General features: G+C 35.2%; 1 protein-coding gene across 1 annotated transcript in view; it reads right to left on the reverse strand.

Moving 5' to 3' along the window:
- Window positions 1-17,667, reverse strand: part of LOC123536060 (xanthine dehydrogenase-like) — a 65,941-nt gene that overhangs the window by 5,301 nt on the left and 42,973 nt on the right. Inside the window, exons 25-29 of the mRNA XM_045318851.2 lie at window positions 15,111-15,220; window positions 14,664-14,777; window positions 12,204-12,365; window positions 3,742-3,870; window positions 1,009-1,139 (exon numbers count right to left, since the gene is read on the reverse strand). Coding sequence (XP_045174786.2) covers window positions 1,009-1,139; window positions 3,742-3,870; window positions 12,204-12,365; window positions 14,664-14,777; window positions 15,111-15,220 — 646 coding nt within the window. The remainder of the gene's footprint in view (window positions 1-1,008; window positions 1,140-3,741; window positions 3,871-12,203; window positions 12,366-14,663; window positions 14,778-15,110; window positions 15,221-17,667) is intronic.

Below are 17,667 nucleotides of genomic sequence, written 5' to 3' on the forward strand. Positions count from 1 at the left end.
TCCCCTTGCAATTGCGCTCCCTTGTTTTTGCATCCCCCCCCCCCGCTTCAATAGTTTTCGTGCCCCCCCCACCCTTTATTTTGGCTACCGTAATCCTAAGGCGATACACGATTGTTTTCCTGCTTATATGTGTGCTTGTGTGCCTAAAGCGGTGCCCTACAGTGTTGTTGTATCTTACTTGTCTGTTTATCTATGTAAGTTAGTTGGGTGTGGTTTTGTGTGTTTATCATTGGTACATGAATGTCTGCGCTATTGTGGTTTACGTTGTAGTGTAACTGTGATTAAGGAACATAGTAACCCCTTTATATATTCATCCATGTTCTACTCTCCCCTTCAACCTCCTCCCCCTCCCCTCCCCCCAACGACACACACTTTCTACTCCTTACTCCTTCCTCCCCATCTATCTATAGATTCTTCTTTGCATAAAATTCAAGTGTACGTTTCGGATTTTTGAAGCAACCCGTCTGTAATATTTTTCCGTTAAGCTTCTTGTTGTTGGCCTACTTCGCAAATGCGTGGCTCTGAGGCTGTGTTTTAGTGCTCTGTGCTTCCGAGAAATCTACCCTTACCTATTATATTTTGTTAAATTTTCTGGTACTTTTGGATAAAGGATTCCATTCAATAACTTGGTATTGTTAAATTTTCTGGTACTTTTAGATAATGGAATCCAATTCATGAACAGACTCAATCAAACCGAGTCTGCTATTATTATTCTTGGTTGCATTCTTTGCTTCCAAGGGGTCTATTTGCGGATTTTGTTGGTATTGTTAGATTTTTCGCTATTTTCGGTGTGTAAGGTTTGTTTGCACTTTTCAAAACTGAGATGTATCAACTTGCAGTTTCGATCTGTTTTGAAAGTATTTATTTATAAAACGGGTGTCGCAATGGATAATCTCCAGTTGTTGCACATTTCTATAATGTTTGAATGAAGGTGTAATTCGTGAATGGCTTAACATTCTGTTTACAGATTTATGTAAATACTAAATATTGTATAAGTCAAAAACCTACCTGTATCTTGCACTTAGAACAATGTTATCATAATAACATTTGTCTACTAGGTCTAGCCATGTAGGGTTCACCATTTTGTCTTTGACAGGTTTCATGTTAGCAGTGACCTCTTTACAACACTGTATAGCACCCTAAAAGAGCAAAAATGTACATATAATTTTGTCTACTGACTTAAAAGTTGCGATTTTTTGTAATGAAGAAAATCATAATTCAAACAAAATGTAAGTACAGGAAGGGCCATACCTTGGTGAAAACAACAACAACAACGAAAATCTAACAGTAAAACGTGTAAAATGTGTGCAAGTTGGCGTAGAACTGATCATTCAAAGATCCAGCAATAGTATACTTTGTCTATGTCCAGTCGTTACTTTGATTTACCGGATATGTTTGATAAGGCAAATTATTTTTATCCAATATTTAGAATCGTCTGAAGGATGAAATATAGCACAAGACGTGCACCTACCACCACGGAATATTTGTTACTAACTAATTTTGTTGGAAATCCAAGCACTTTTTCTCACATACTTTTGAAAACGAAAAGAAAATAGAAATGCAGAGATTTAGCTTTCAGACAAAATTCAGTATTATTATTTCAGCATGGCCTATAGATCCTTGTAATATGTTAATGTCAAACGAAATAAATTCAATTATAAATGAATTCTAACACGACCAGCAAATAATCTACATACATGCAGAGCAAACTCTATCTCGGGTTATTCTGCAATAAACCACTCGCGTGCAATGACGTCATCCGATCGAGGTGCGTAGCACGGTCGTAAAAAGTAGTTATCATTTTTTCTAACACTGTTGATACTAGTATGTCGTGTTAGAATCGAAATAATAAGTTCCGAAGTGAGATTTATCGTAGAATAACCCGATTTTTTCGTTCTTATGCGTAAGAATATCTCACTCAGGCCGCACAATATATCACTCAGGCCTACGGCCTTCGCGATATATTCTTACGCATAAGAACAAAACACTTGGATTATTCTACGATAAACCGATAAACCATGTTTGGGAGCTTATTATTTCTTAAATAAACGGAAATCACTGACTGACCGGTAACGCAGGAGCCACAGGATTTTTTCTGTTAAGTTTTTCATCAATTTTCAAGAAATACATACCTTTATTTATAAAATAAATCGATTAAAACAACGACAAGCATTACCCAACGTGGACCCGTTAACCACAAACATCACTGTTTTGCTTATTCTAAGTGAAAGTACTCGGAGTGTGTGTGTGTGTGTGTGTGTGTGTGTGTGTGTGTGTGTGCGGCGGGGGGTGGGGGGGGGGATGGGGAGATGACTGACCAATATTTTAAAATGTCAATAATAAAGTGATACATCAGTAGGTATTTAAACGTACAGATAGGACATTATCGGACTGATCGAAATGTCATAGGCTACTTGTGTTATAGAATGCTGCAAGATCGATAAGCATTTTATAAGTCACTGTATGCTACGTATGAAAGCAGTGTATCCTGTATGAACATAGTTGTTTACTTATTTAACACAGTTTCAAAGTTTATTTCATGTACTACTAGTAATCACCTGAAACAACGGAATTCGCGGAAGTGCTTGGAAGTAAAACAAGTTTTTGAAATCACAGTTTTAATGTTATTAGTCCGCTATTGGTTGTAAACTAGTCTCAGGGACTATAAAATTGTGCTTTTCCGTCCGTCCGTCATTCCGTCCGCCCGAGCTTACATTTGCATACTTAGGTGGCTTTATAGGAACAATAGGTAACTATACTTTTTCTTTATGCCATTCACTCTGTAAGTTTTTATGTGGCTATTTTTCTTTTATGTCGCTAAAAGAATAATAGTGAGAACAAAAGAGTAGCCACATTATTACCCATATATAGGAATGTCCGTCCGTCCTTTCGTCCGTGCGCAATTTCATGTCCGGTCCATAACAATGTTCTTCATCAAGTCATTTTGATATTACTTGGCATAAATGTTCCCTATGATGAGACTACATGTCATTCGTAAATCCCAGATCTCTAGCTCAAAGGTCAAGGTCACAACTGGAGGTCAAATGTAAACAGAGCTTTTTTTCCTGTCCCGTCTATGACTCTATTTTCAGACCATAGCTCAAAGTCAAGGTCACATTTGGCAGTCAAATGTTAACATGGCATGAACATGGCCTGTTTCATGTCCTGTCCAGAACTTTTTATCCTTGGCAAAGATGTTCTCCATAATCAGACGGCATGTCATGCACAACATCCAGAACCCTAGCTTTAAGGTCAAAGTCACACTTGGAGATCAAATGTCAATAGCTTTTCTTTCCTGTCCGGCCCATAACTAAGCTTAGAGCATTTTAATGATATGAAAACCATATATAACTATATAGTCATTTAGTTTAACATGCCTTCTTACCAAATATTAAAAAATATCGAGATGTTATGCTACATATAAGAAAAATAATATGTTCTGAAAAATATCACCCTCTAAAATGTTCCAATGAAAATTACCGTCTAACAATATGCATATGTAGACATTTTCTCAATACCTGGAAATTCAGAATGAAAATGGTCTAGATCTTTTCTCAATACAATAAGGAATAAAACTAAGCCTTAAATATAACTTGTACATCCTCGTATGACTGAGTATACCAGACTTTATCAACAGCATGGAACTACATTTTGGACTACTTCACATGTAACATTGAGTAGTCACTTCCTGTTAGTCCTTTTAGACAAAAATCCTATCGTCACTGATAAACGTTTTCTTACTTTGCAACACTCTTCACTTGTGACGCTTCCTCCTGTGGTATTATTGTTAGCACTCATTGTAGAGCTGGTCGTCTTTACTGTCACATGGTCTATGGGTATACCAAGTTCATAAGCAACAACTTGAGCTACCTGTGTAAAAATAGAACTTAAATTACTGTTACTGTTTTAGTTAGCTACTGAAATAACCAGTTCCTACTGAACGTTGGTTTAGTCATATACTCTACTGACAAAACTCTTACTGAAAAAATTGGTTTTTACTCAGCTAGCCAGTTGAAATAAACAATTTCTACTAATAAGAATTGGTTTCTAAGTCGGCTAACCTGATAAAATAAACAAGTTATACTAATTAATGGTTTAGGCAACAACTCAGTTGAAATAAAGAGTTCATACAAAGCACTGGTCATGTAAGCTTCTTAGTTGAAATAGACAATTTCGTCTAAGCATTGGAAAGTCTACTACTCAGTTGGAATACACTGGTTAAGCAAGCTACTAAGTTGCTTAAGTAAGCTACTTAATTGTTCAAAATAAACCATTTTAGCATTGATTTAGTCAACTACTCAGTTGAAACAGTATTATTTATGGAAAAAAAGTTCCTTTACATACTGTTAGATCGCTGTAAGAAATGTAAATTGTTTTTTATTTTAATATAAAGGTATGTGGTCACCACCTCCCACTTAAAAACGCTGTTTATATCATACGATTTCAATATTGTTTCTAGTCTAAAATTTCATTCAAAATGTATCAGTTTAACAATTTAACCCAATCATACTCGTACTTATGACAAAATTGGGCAACCAGGATACGGAAATCAAACTTCAAAAATACATCCACTGACAATCTAACATGTATTAATTGCACTGTGAATATAAATATGTAATCAGCATTTACAAATTTTATTTCAGTCTTACATATGTTTATGAAATATCTATCAGTAAAACATGTACATGGTAATGCTTTAGAATTATAAGAAACTACACAATGTATTTATAATATAATACACAAACATATACATGAACCATACTCGTACATAAGATAAAAAAGTAAGATTCGTCCGTTAATAATCACATAGGCATTTTGAATGGACCTCAGAACTTCTTACAATACATCAGATAAAACTTGTGTGTTTTGCATTGTGATTGAAAATTTATAAAGACAGCAATAAGAATGGTGAAGATCAGCTTGATAGACATTTCGTTATATTTTATTAAAATATGAGAAAGTAAGAAGAATACAGAGAAAATGTTTCATTAAAAAATACTAAAACATACTGTTAAATCTGTTACATTTTGATTAAATTTGATGTATGCGCAGGCCAAAAGGCATATTGCCAGGATACAGTATCACTCCTATTTTTTTCTGCAGAACACATATTTTTTGTTTTTAATTTAATAAATATATGTTTGCAGGTATTCTGATCAAATCTAGATTGGAAAGGGAAGTTAGGCAAATTTCGACAAAAACGTGCTAAGTTCTTTCCTGGCTTCTAGAAAATCTACCCTTCCGTGGAAAACAAAAACTAAAAGGTAGATGGAAACGTGACCATTACACTGTTATATGCTAGCCCAATAAAGACCTTCTGGTCTACAAGGTGAAGCTTGTAAAGGTACAAGAACACTGCAGCGTAACCTGCTCCTTTCCTTCGAGTCAACCACTGATGCCTAGAAAGTGGTATGGAAACACTTCAACCACTGATGTGTCAATGATGACGATCACGCAAAAAAGAAACCTAAAAATGCACCTTAGATGTGGCATCCTCCAGGCACAAACATCGAAACCTAGGTTACAGACAAAAAGGCCAGCACTATACTCAGTTCCAAAAGAAAGTGTGCACTTTTTAAGTTTAAATATTTCAAAAATTTCCCCGACAATTTTGTTTCATTTTTTCATACACTAACTCTCAGGTATAACTCAAAATCTAAAATGCACACCAATTTGTTTACGAACTGATTTAAATTTTGGTACCAAACATTATAAGTTTTCATGAAAATAACCGAGAAAAAATAACAGAAAACTAAGTGCACACTTTCTTTTGGAAGTGAGTGTATACAAAGAATGAGTTTAAGGTTAAGTCGCATACTACAAACAAATGTCTGGTAAATGTTATTTTTAGACAACCTGAAGTACGTTGCATGATTGTCATGCATATAATATACCTCTTTAAACCTGATATGATCTATATTAATGTATTGATCCTTAAATAACCAGTGCCAAGAAGCATGGTTACTGTAGCTGACCCAATATAGTTGTCTATCCGGAATTACAGATGTATTGTGAATTATTGTGGAATGATTCATTTTCATTTCAGATAACCTTAATTTGCATATGTCTTGACCCTTTGGAATATGCAATAAATGATGTTTTAAAGATTCAATGGAGGATATCATAACTAGAAAATACGCCAGATTTGCCGTCTTTCAAATTGAAGTTTGATTACTAGCGTGTCGGATATGAAAAAGAAGGGAACAGCTATAAAATATTTTACATTATAATATTTTACATTATAATATAACTTATCATTGATTTTGAAATGAAGTTACACTTCAATTTTCATTATTTCAGAGCAGATTTATAAATTATATTGATGTATGTTCCATATTATCTTATACATACATTCCTTGGGATCTGGATAGCAGATAATGATAGTCAAATAATTATAATTATTATAATAATAGCATATCGCCAAAATATTCCTGACTACTTTATGTTCATTTCATCATTTTCATTAATCATCACGTTTAAGATACCTTTTATTTCAGACAGAGAAATATTGAGTGTCGTAGAGCAAATTATCTCACTTTTACTTAATGTACTTGTTTTGTTGTATTGTAAACAAAAAAAGATAATGAATTACTCATGACGTATTTCATTCTATTACTACACGTTTTAATTAAAAAAAAACTATCAAAATATATCAGTTAAAGCCTGTCACGTAACTGCCGACAATCAGTAATGATTTATTTAACTTCTTTCATATCTGTATCCAATACAATCTACAAAAATACAAAAGTAAAGTTTACTATCGGGTCACCACTACTGAAAGGGCAAATCATGTTGGCTTATATGAGATACATACATACATTTGGCAGCATTACTTCCCGCTTGCTTGTTTTTAATGCTAGGTGCCAGGCAGGAAAGAAATCATTTGCCATTAATTAACTAGGCTGCGGATCTTCAACCGATCTCTCTTCAGTAACAAGACTCGCCTCTAAGAAGGCTCCAACCTTCGACCTACCGAATACGGGACAGCTGCCTTATCCATCAAGCCACCGCAGTTCAATGCCTTTAATGTCTTACCTACCACTGACCCTTTACGTTTATGATGAGTTATTTCCATCATTGCATTCGACTTCTCTTAATCATAATTATTATACAATAATTATATAATACTGCTTTGAATAAATTAGATGCATTGTATCTGTGATAATGCTTTACAGTTTGCAGTGTTCTACTCACGAAAAAGGGAGCCCGCGCAGAGTTGACATAAAAGCCGGAATATTTTTGATAATGATACCTATATCGATTCTGTCAAAAATACGGCCTATGTTTCACAATTAAATACGAACAGGCAAAACAATCCGTAATGTACCTTTTGTATAGTATGTATACTTTCCTTTGATATGCATGACCTGACGCAGGTCTATAAAAACTACAAACAGTTCTATTTTAACATCGATAAACAGTTAAAACATTGTAGGTTTCGATCGATAACTTGCACGCCTCGTGTTATCCGACCCGGCAAAATTCACTAGAGCACTACTGCATCCCAGACCAAGCTACTGTTATAATAACCCTATGACATTTCTCAGGAGTACGGAAATACAGAGAATTCCTGGAAATATTGGGAACCAAGCATAAAAAGTATCAACTTAAGACCTTGTTTAACTTATTAACATGTTCCGCCTTTTTAACAAATTTTAACAATAACTGAGTAGTTGGCATTGGCAACGTATTGACCCGTCAATTAGAGTGTATTATTGCCTGAAGCATTATTAGTTTGACAGGTTCTTGTTTTCAGTCAAAGTATTTTCCTCCAATTTTAACTTCAACATGGTCTGTAATCATGAAGTGTTCATATCCATAACAATTACATGTTTGAAGTAAATATGAAGCAAAAAAAAAAATCCGTTTTGTAATTTTCATTATATCTTTGAAGATGGGTCTAAAACTCTTGTAAAATGGAAAGACTGTAAGACCATTGCGAAGAGTGTGCTACAGCCATTGATCAGCAAGTCAATGCATGTCAACGAGGAAGAAACATTTCTCTGAAATAGCTGACTCTCCAAACAGAAGTACAATTTATAAACGCATTTGACCATTAAAACAAACTTTCTAATGTTGTATCAGTACCGTATGCAGCTAAATATGTTTGGGATATATACTGAACAAAGAAAAAAGAAACTTTCCATTTCTGTACATATTTCTTAATATTATAAAAAGAAATCAACATGTCAAATGCCCTACCTATGTTCTGGAGAACGATTATGTCAAATAAAACCAATTATAACTAGATTGTACTATTACACAAAAAAGAAAACGTAGAACTCGATTTCCTCTTGCATGCACGTCCCAGTATAATCCGTGTTTATAAAATCAAACCTTTCAGTCTGATTTAATAGACTTTGTTGTTGAAAAAACATATTCACCTTTCTTTCTTTTTGATATACATACAATTCCAACAAATTTACGTAAACGTGCCATTGGCATGCTTAATGCTGGTATGGCGACGACTGATGTATCTAGGGTTGTTGGCAGTTCTGGCCGTGCTATTCGAAATCTTCGGCAACGTTTTCACGCAGCAGGGCGTACGGAAGACTAACCACGAAGTGGACATCCGCACGCCACGACGCCTGGACAAGACCGCTATATAATGAACACCCATCAAAGCAATCGTTTCTAAACTGTCACTGCCACTACTGCTAACAGCCTGGTACACATAACAACTAAATATCTGACCAAACTGTACGCAATCGTCTGCGCGAGGGTGATCTACGTGGATGTCGTTCTTACACTGGCCGTGTTATGACGCGATGTTACCGCATAAATTGTGTTAATTGGGCACGTACACATTATCGCTGGTTATAGCTACACTGGAATGGCGTTCTCTTCTCCCATAAGTTTAGACTTTCCATTCATCGAAGTGATGGCAGGCTTCGAGTGTACCGTAGAAGAAATGAACGTTATGCCGACTGCTGTGTACATGAATGTGATCGTTTTGCGGATGGAAGTTCAGTTTAGGTCTGTGCAGGCATTGCGCATGGTTATCGCACACCTCTCGTCGTGTGTGATGGAAATTTGAATGCCCAATGCTACCAAGATGAGATTCCTGCGAGGCATGTCACCCAATGTTTCAAAATAATGTCAATATCACTCTGTTTCAGCAGGATAATGCCACTAGCGAGTACAGCTAGCGATACTGTGAATTTCCTCCGTACAAATAACGTTAAATTTATTAATTACCGGCCCGCCAAAAGCCCAGATCTGAATCCCATCGAACACCTGTGGGATAATTTGGACCAGCGTGTTAGACGTCGCCCTATCCCATCGTCGAACGTCAATGAACTAACACAAGCCTTAATTCAGGAGTGGAACAACATTTAATACATAACAGAAAATATGGTATAGAAATAATCCATTGCAGTGTTAGCCAAGTGTATCATTCAGATACAGGAGGATATCTTCAGGCTGACATATATGAAAAATTGACAACAAATATCAAAAACGTTGACATTGTACTCATGCAAGATGACTTTAGGGATATACATAGCATACTTGTGATTGCATCAAGCCTTCATATAGATGAGAAATCATTCTACTTGTCAGAAACAAACAAAATACGGACACGTATTGTATGCCCATATGGCTGCAGACTAGAACTAGAGTGAAACAGGCTCAAAACCCTGCATGCATACAGTTACTTATGTTGTTATAGAAAAATGAAAAAATAATGGAAGTAATGTAAAAGATCCAAACTTGATTTTATATGATTGTTTTGCCCATTGGTTAATTTACTTTGTCAAGACATCTCCCCAATATCAATTGTAAATAAGGCTGTAGAAACAAACAAATATTTTAGCAACCATCAAATAGCAGGTCTTCTTTCAGAAACCCAAAGATCAGTCAAGCTAGAACTACTTACTGAAACACGCGGGAGCATCAGTTTTGCATGCAACGAGACATACCCGCGAAACAGACCTTATATAATTGCCCATTGTTGCCAAGAGAAGATCAAACTAATACGCAATCTCATCCGTAATATGTTGGGTAATTTAATAACGCCAAATTAGCTCAATTTTTGTGTGCACGAAGTAACGAAACATTGAAAGCGAAATAACGAAGTTTTAATACCCGCTGATACGAAAAGTGATTAATACAAAGTTCGTGTGTTTGAAATTTTGTTATTTCGCCTTCAATGTTTCGTTACTTCGTGTATTCGCCTCGAAAGGCGAACAAACGACAAATAAGCATTATTTCGACCTTTCGTGTTTTCGTTACTTCGACATTTCGCCTCGCCGACACGAACACACGAAATGGCAGAAATAAGTCACCATACTTTACAAATGAATGCATTTTTACAAATGAATGCCATTTGTAAAGAAAAAAAGATAAAGAATTCCTAAATACTGCGTTTTTCCTAGTTATGTGAAATTTCAGCACTGGGACATTGTTGCAAATGCATCTAATAGTTCTTTGATAATGGCGAGTTTTTGTAAAGCCATTTTAAACTTTTGTTTTAATTTCCTTTTTTCACACAAATGTTCTGTTTATAAGTGGGTCAAATAAAAAAAATTGACGGCGAAAAATCCGATCACAATATCGTATAAATAATACGACACTGACCGGATTTCTGGTCATCGTTTTTTTTTTATTTGACTAATGTCTAAACAGTACATTTGTGTAAAAAGGGATTTTTGAAAGAAAATGTTTACACTAGACCAGTGCCTATGTTTCATAATTTAAGGGACCGTACAACATAGGCTGACTGACCGTTTGAACTTCAAGAAAACCCGCCCGCTTAGCTCATTAGGGAGAGCGCCGATCTACGGATCGCGGGGTCGTGTGTTCGATCCTCGGGTTAGCCGTATGTTTACCGTGAGGATTTGATAAAAAACATTGTGTCTGTAATTATTCTTCCTCCACCATTCATGCGGGGAAGTTGGCAGATACTTGCGAAGAATAGTTTTGTACTGATACAGAATCCAGTACACTGGTAAGGTTAACTGCCCGCCGTTACATAACTGAAAAACGGCGTTAAACCCAAAACAAACGAAGAAATCAATAAGGATTTTGCTAGATTGGTCCAACCATTAAAATTTTGTTAACACTATATCAAAATCACAAGCGTTTAGATTGTGCTGAAAAATACTGAAAAACATAAAAAAAAATTGTAATCCAAAGAAAATATCTGAGTTGAGCGAAGAAACTTGGGCTTATTGTTTCGAGCTCCAGCTACAAATAAAAACAGGCAAGGCTGGTCATTGCAAAAAGGACAAAATTACTTAGAAGGTTGTATATGTCATTCTCTTCAGTTCTAGTGACTTTACTACTTCCAACTGTCAAAAATAATTCTATCAAAATAGATCCCAACGCAAAGGTTTGAAAGGCATACAGCTTATTCAATAACATATGGCAATGCGTCCTTCCACAAAGATAAATCTTAAAACAAGAAAAGTTTATTCAGGTTGAGAACCCATCTTATTCTCCCACCTAAGTCTTGTGACATTTTTCCTAGTTCCGTTGCTAAAGAAAATGTCAGAACTATGTCAGAAATAAACGCTATGCCATTAGAAGTTGTGCTGAAACATTTCGGTCATTGACAGCAATACTCCAATTTAAGTGTGTTTCTGTGCAAGAAGAACAAACTGAAGGGGATGACGTAAATTTGTCTTGATTTGAATGACAATATTAAGGCTTACCAGGTCCAGTGATATTTTTCGTAATAAATTAAGTCATTTTAATATATAAAAATAGTCTGAACATTTTCTTCTCACTTGAAAGCAGTTTCCCTTTTTGCAGAATAAAAATGTTCAATTTCAATAAGATGTCTTCCTACAAACATTAAAGTACATTTATCAAAGGCACATAGATATTAGAATTTTTGTCATATATCAAGCTAGAAATCATAAAATAATCTATTCGTATGTGTTTTATGCTTTATTATGATATCATTCAAATTACTGGAATTGATGAGCGAGCTAAATAGATCCTTGGGTATCAAATATTAAACAAAATGCATGATAATAAGATGTAATTTAAATGTTTATATACCAACTATATATGCAACATCTAATGTTACTTTTTTTCGAGTGTCAAATATCGGTTCTTTTCCATTTTATTTAAACTGGCAGGCATCAATACTAACAGCAATGAACAAACTGCTGAACAGTGTTGTAAAGGATCTGAATATTTCGTATTAAAGGATATATAATAATTTTCGACACACAAATAAACTACCTATTGTTTACCTTTGTATTCAATCCCTGTCCCATTTCCACAGCCCCGTGACTGACGGACACAGATCCATCCCTGCCATGTACAGAAACAGTCACCGTGTACATGCTATATGCCCATGATAGTGCAAACTTTACAGGGACAACAGCTAAAGACTTTTTCTTCCAACGATTGTCCTGGAAGACAAAAATACAGAAACATACTGATTGTAGAGTTTACTGAAATGTTTGTGCCGCTAGTGTTTACTTTGACTGAGCAGTATGTGGCGCTAGTTTTTACTCTGACTGAGCAGTTTGTGGCGCTAGTTTTTACTTTGACTGAGCAGTATGTGGCGCTACCAATCAGCTTCAGTTGTCTTCAAGTTTGTAAAGAGTCTTCTTGGTAGACATACAATTTTCAAAATATTAATTATTATTAACATTATATTGATTCGGTTCCTGTATTAATTTCTATATTAATTTATTATCGCTGTAAATATTTGCTTGCGGATAGCACCATCTCCATTTTTAACGTATTTCTCAACAAGAGTTACGCAGCTAGTTGTATGCTATAGTGAATTCTTAAAATAACAAGATGTGTCTTTCATTGTCAGACTTTGTCATTATATGTGTATTAATAGAGAAATGGCCTTTCAAAGAAAATTATGGAATAAAAAGAGGTAGAAATAAAAACTGCCCATTTGAATTTAGCTGGAAACGACTGGCAGTATATCATTAAAAAAAATTCATTTCATTTTTTTTTTTACATTAGATGTATCATTTCATTTTTCTTTGAGTATTATAATTCGCAACAAACAGCTCAGTCAGAGTAAAAACTAGCGCCACATACAGCTTTGTCAGAGTGAAAACTAGCGCCAGATACAGCTTTGTCAGAGTAAAAAGTGGCGCCACATACAGATTTGTCAGAGTGAAAACTAGCGCCACATACAGCTTTATCAGAGTGAAAACTAGCGCAACAAACAGCTCAGTCAGAGTAAAAACTGGCGCCACATAGAGCTTTGTCAGAGAAAAAACTGGTGCCACATACAGCTTTGTCACAGTTAAAACTAGCGCCACATAAAGCTTTGTTAGAGTAAAAACTAGCGCCACATACAGCTTTGTCAGAGTGAAAACTGGCGCCACATACAGCTTTATCAGAGTAAAAACTAGCACCACATACTGCTTTGTCAGAGTAAAAACAAGCGCCACATACATCTCTGTCAGAGTAAAAACAAGCGCCACAAACATCTCAGTCAGTGTAAAAACTAGCGCCACATACTGCTCAGTCAAAGTAAAAACTAGCGCCACATACATCTCAGTCAAAGTAAAAACTAGCGCCGCATACTGCTCAGTCAAAGTAAAATCTGGCGCCACAAACATCTCAGTCAGAGTATAAACTAGCGCCACATACTGCTCAGTCAAAGTAAAAACTAGCGCCACAAACAGCTTTGTCAAAGTAAAAACTAGCGCCACATACTGCTCAGTCAAAGTAAAAACTAGCCCTACATACATCTCAGTCAGAGTAAAAACTAGCGCCACATACTGCTCAGTCAAAGTAAAAACTAACGCCACATACATCTCAGTCAGAGTAAAAACTAGCGCCACATACATCTCAGTCAGAGTAAAAACTAGCGCCACATACTGCTCAATCAGAGTAAAAACTAGCGCCACATACTGCTCAATCAGAGTAAAAACTAGCGCCACATACATCTCAGTCAAAGTAAAAACTAGCGCCACATACTGCTCAGTCAAAGTAAAAACTAGCGCCACATACATCTCAGTCAGAGTAAAACATTGCGCTACATACAGCTTTGTCAAAGTAAAAACTTCAAAAATGTAATGATCATGAGAATGATAAGGCTGGTTCAACAATATATGCTCAGTCAAAGTAAAAGCTAGCGCCACATACATCTCAGTCAAAGTAAAAACTAGCGCCACATACTGCTCAGTCAAAGTAAAAACTAGCGCCACATACATCTCAGTCAGAGTAAAAACTAGTGCCACATACATCTCAGTCAGAGTAAAAACTAGCGCCACATACTGCTCAATCAGAGTAAAAACTAGCGCCACATACATCTCAGTCAAAGTAAAAACTAGCGCCACATACTGCTCAGTCAAAGTAAAAACTAGCGCCACATACTGCTCAGTCAGAGTAAAAACTAGCGCCACATACATCTCAGTCAAAGTAAAAACTAGCGCCACATACATCTCAGTCAAAGTAAAAACTAGCGCCACATACATCTCAGTCAGAGTAAAACATTGCGCCACATACAGCTTTGTCAAAGTAAAAACTTCAAAAATGTAATGATCATGAGAATGATAAGGCTGGTTCAACAAAGACACTGGGTTCTTATAATTACATAGAACTACCTTTGTTCATTTAAAAGACAAAGTCCGCAAGTACAGATTTACGACGAATGTCAGACGCCAGATCTCACTAAATAAAAATACTCATCAGAAGTACAGTAAAGTAAAGCTTAAAGTAGTAGCATTTACCTTGTTAAAGAATGTAAATAGCGACTGTCTCGTGTTCACTTGTGCTGACGTCATCAGTTCTGTCATGACAGCGCGGATGTTGCAATGCGTAAGAACCTCACCAACAAGTGTCCTCTAACGAAATAAATAGAATTCTTTTTTTTCTTTCTTTTTATATTTCAATATTTGGAAAATCATGAAAAATTAGTTATCATTAAATGATAAGTTTTTGCTTTCTTTTGAAAGATATTAGCAAACGGCGTACTAGTTTCCATTGGCATCAATTTTACAAGAGGTATGAAAAACGTTTGACTTGTATCCTTTATGTTACTCTCTTTGACAATCCCCATTTTCCCCGTGCTGCAGAAAACCTTAAACTTTATGCACTACTACAAAATAATCTATTACTTAAAAAATCTATACGATTTTCGTGTATTCTAGTGCTGCTATACTGTTGGTAACTCTTACTTGTCCCTCCTTATAGAAGTTGAGCTGCTTGACAGTTGCTGGGTCTTTATTTAAACTTCGCGCTACCTTCTCCATCATGTTTTCTATCGCCAGCACGGCTGGTGTCGATACTTTATTGTAAAACAAAAACATGTGTACATTTTTATCGTAAATGTTATTTTTTGTAGATCTATTAGTCTGTGCCGAATTGTCCGAAAATAAGGGTTTATGTTGTTTTCTTTTTTTGCTATATTTTACGAAGTTGTGTTTTTCTTTTTTGAAAGTTTAAACACCCAACCTCTCAAAATCTATTGGTAACATTTTTATCATCATTATTTTGGCGGCCATCTTAATTTCAAAATGGCCGCCTCAAATAACGCTACTTTCCATTTTCTTTCCAATTAAATTTCTCTATAATGTACTGTTTGCACTTTGTATGTTACATAAATGCAAGTGTGTATTAGACAAGTTTAAATGGAACATTTAATTCAATCTTGTGTTTTTAAAGTGGAGTAATGTGTGCTTAAAGGGAGATAAATCGCTTGTAATGTTATAAATTTAGTATAATTTGCAATATCTTTTAAATACAGATTTGACATGAACAAAATAAATTTCTTTATACAAAATATGTCTAAATCAATTATATTGTGTGTCTTTTAAGTTAATCTTTACAATTCAAAGCATAGCGATAACATGATAAAGACAAAGTAAAACGGAGGTAAAAAGCAAAAATGTGTATTTGCTTCTTGGCATCCTATATTATTGAAATTATTCAATTATCGGCAAAGCGATTGCATTTATTACATTAAATAAGTCAAGGTAAACTTTAAGTGTTATTATCAGTATTTATATTTTTGGTTTAATAAAAAGGGAGACAGATACAAAATGTGAGAACTATATCCAGATATTTTAGAATGAACATTCACACTGTACTATTTTTTCTCCATTTTTGAGCTGCAGTTATGATGTACAATGCTTTATTATAAAGCTTTTAACTTGAATAAAATAAAATAGGAAATAGCGGAAAGTAATGTTAAGATGACTTGTTGTTATAATAATCAAATGTTCATTTTGTGGTGTTATACTTTTACTAAATGGCGACTGTCTCAGAGCAATGCATAACTGAGTGGTTAAAAGGCCTTTCTTTGCCATTCAAAGCTTGACATTGACTTTCAAATCACTTTTCCATCACTAATGTGGGGTTGAAATCCTTCAAGTGACGTAAAAAAAATCCAGTTAAGTTAGCAATGCAGCTATTTACCGAAGATTATTGGTTCTACCCGGGCATCTGCTCATGCCTATAATGGCGGGAGCCTGGGACTTCCTTTACCATTCAGAGCTGAAAAATTGCCATAGTCATAAATTGTTATGGTGGGACATAAACCCTAAAATTAAACAAAACTTTATGCCCCATTTCTTGAAGACACTCTAACTTATGTTGTACATAATTATATATGTTTATAGCTTTACATCACATTGACACAGTGCAGGATAAATGATAACTTTCTATCTATAATTGTTGAGGAAGACTCATGTGTCCTTCTGGGCATTATTTCGGGCATATGTGGGCACCTGGTTGAACCGCTGCCCTTCTGCAAGCAGGCTGGATGACTCACATTATGACCAAATAAGGGCTCGAACCTTCAGAGACTATGGTCTAGTGATTTGATACCGACACCCTTCACCACTTTGCTACAGAGGTACCTTGCTAACTGTACTAGATGACCAGTTAGATTGTCAAAAATGAAAAATTACTGCATAGAACACTTACATTTCTTTGCACTGTGATGTGTTATTCAATGAGTGAAGTATGATTTGTTTGGGGTTTTTTTAAATAATGTTCTACAGAAGTAGAAAGTTATTTCCCTTGTTTTTCATTCATTAATGGTTTCCAGTATTTAATACATGTAGTAAATTATTTACATATAACTGGGTATTCAATTTGTATGTCAATAATATCCCTTTAAAATGTAGAAGAAGTTCAACATTAACATGAGCAAGATGAATGAAATATGATTGCAAAAAAGGACCAATGGCGTTGAATTTGGGAGAAGAAAGTGAAGTACCAATGTAAAACTCGGTGATGCTCAGCCAGAGTTATTTTTAACCAGAAATGACAATATTTATACATATCAGCATGTGTAGTAAAACTTTTCCTTATCTCGGGATAAATTCATACAAAACTAAAGACACCTTTTAGATGTGGTTGCTTACCATTTCTTGATACCACAAGAGGTTGAGGAAGTAAAGGCAGTTTTGTTCTGTGGCATTTTCTTTTGTATATTCAACTCTAGTCTCACAAGATAGCTGGTAAAACAATAGAAAGTAGATTTGAAGATTAATTCCCCAACAAGCTTACTGAAGCCTAACAATGTTATTGCCATATCTACGGTTGGCAAGCTTGCTTTGTTGAACAAATGTTTCATGTATTTAATTAAGAAGTAGCGCTCAAAAATGCAATTTTTCTTCAAAAAATAAATGATATGATAAGGCCTTGTTAAGGACTTATCCACTGGATGATTATAATGCTTTGATACCCTTTTTGCAACTGTTAATACTCAATTGTCTGAAGATATTG

The sequence above is a fragment of the Mercenaria mercenaria genome, chromosome 17 (genome assembly GCF_021730395.1).
Source record: "Mercenaria mercenaria strain notata chromosome 17, MADL_Memer_1, whole genome shotgun sequence".
Lineage (NCBI taxonomy): Eukaryota > Metazoa > Mollusca > Bivalvia > Venerida > Veneridae > Mercenaria > Mercenaria mercenaria.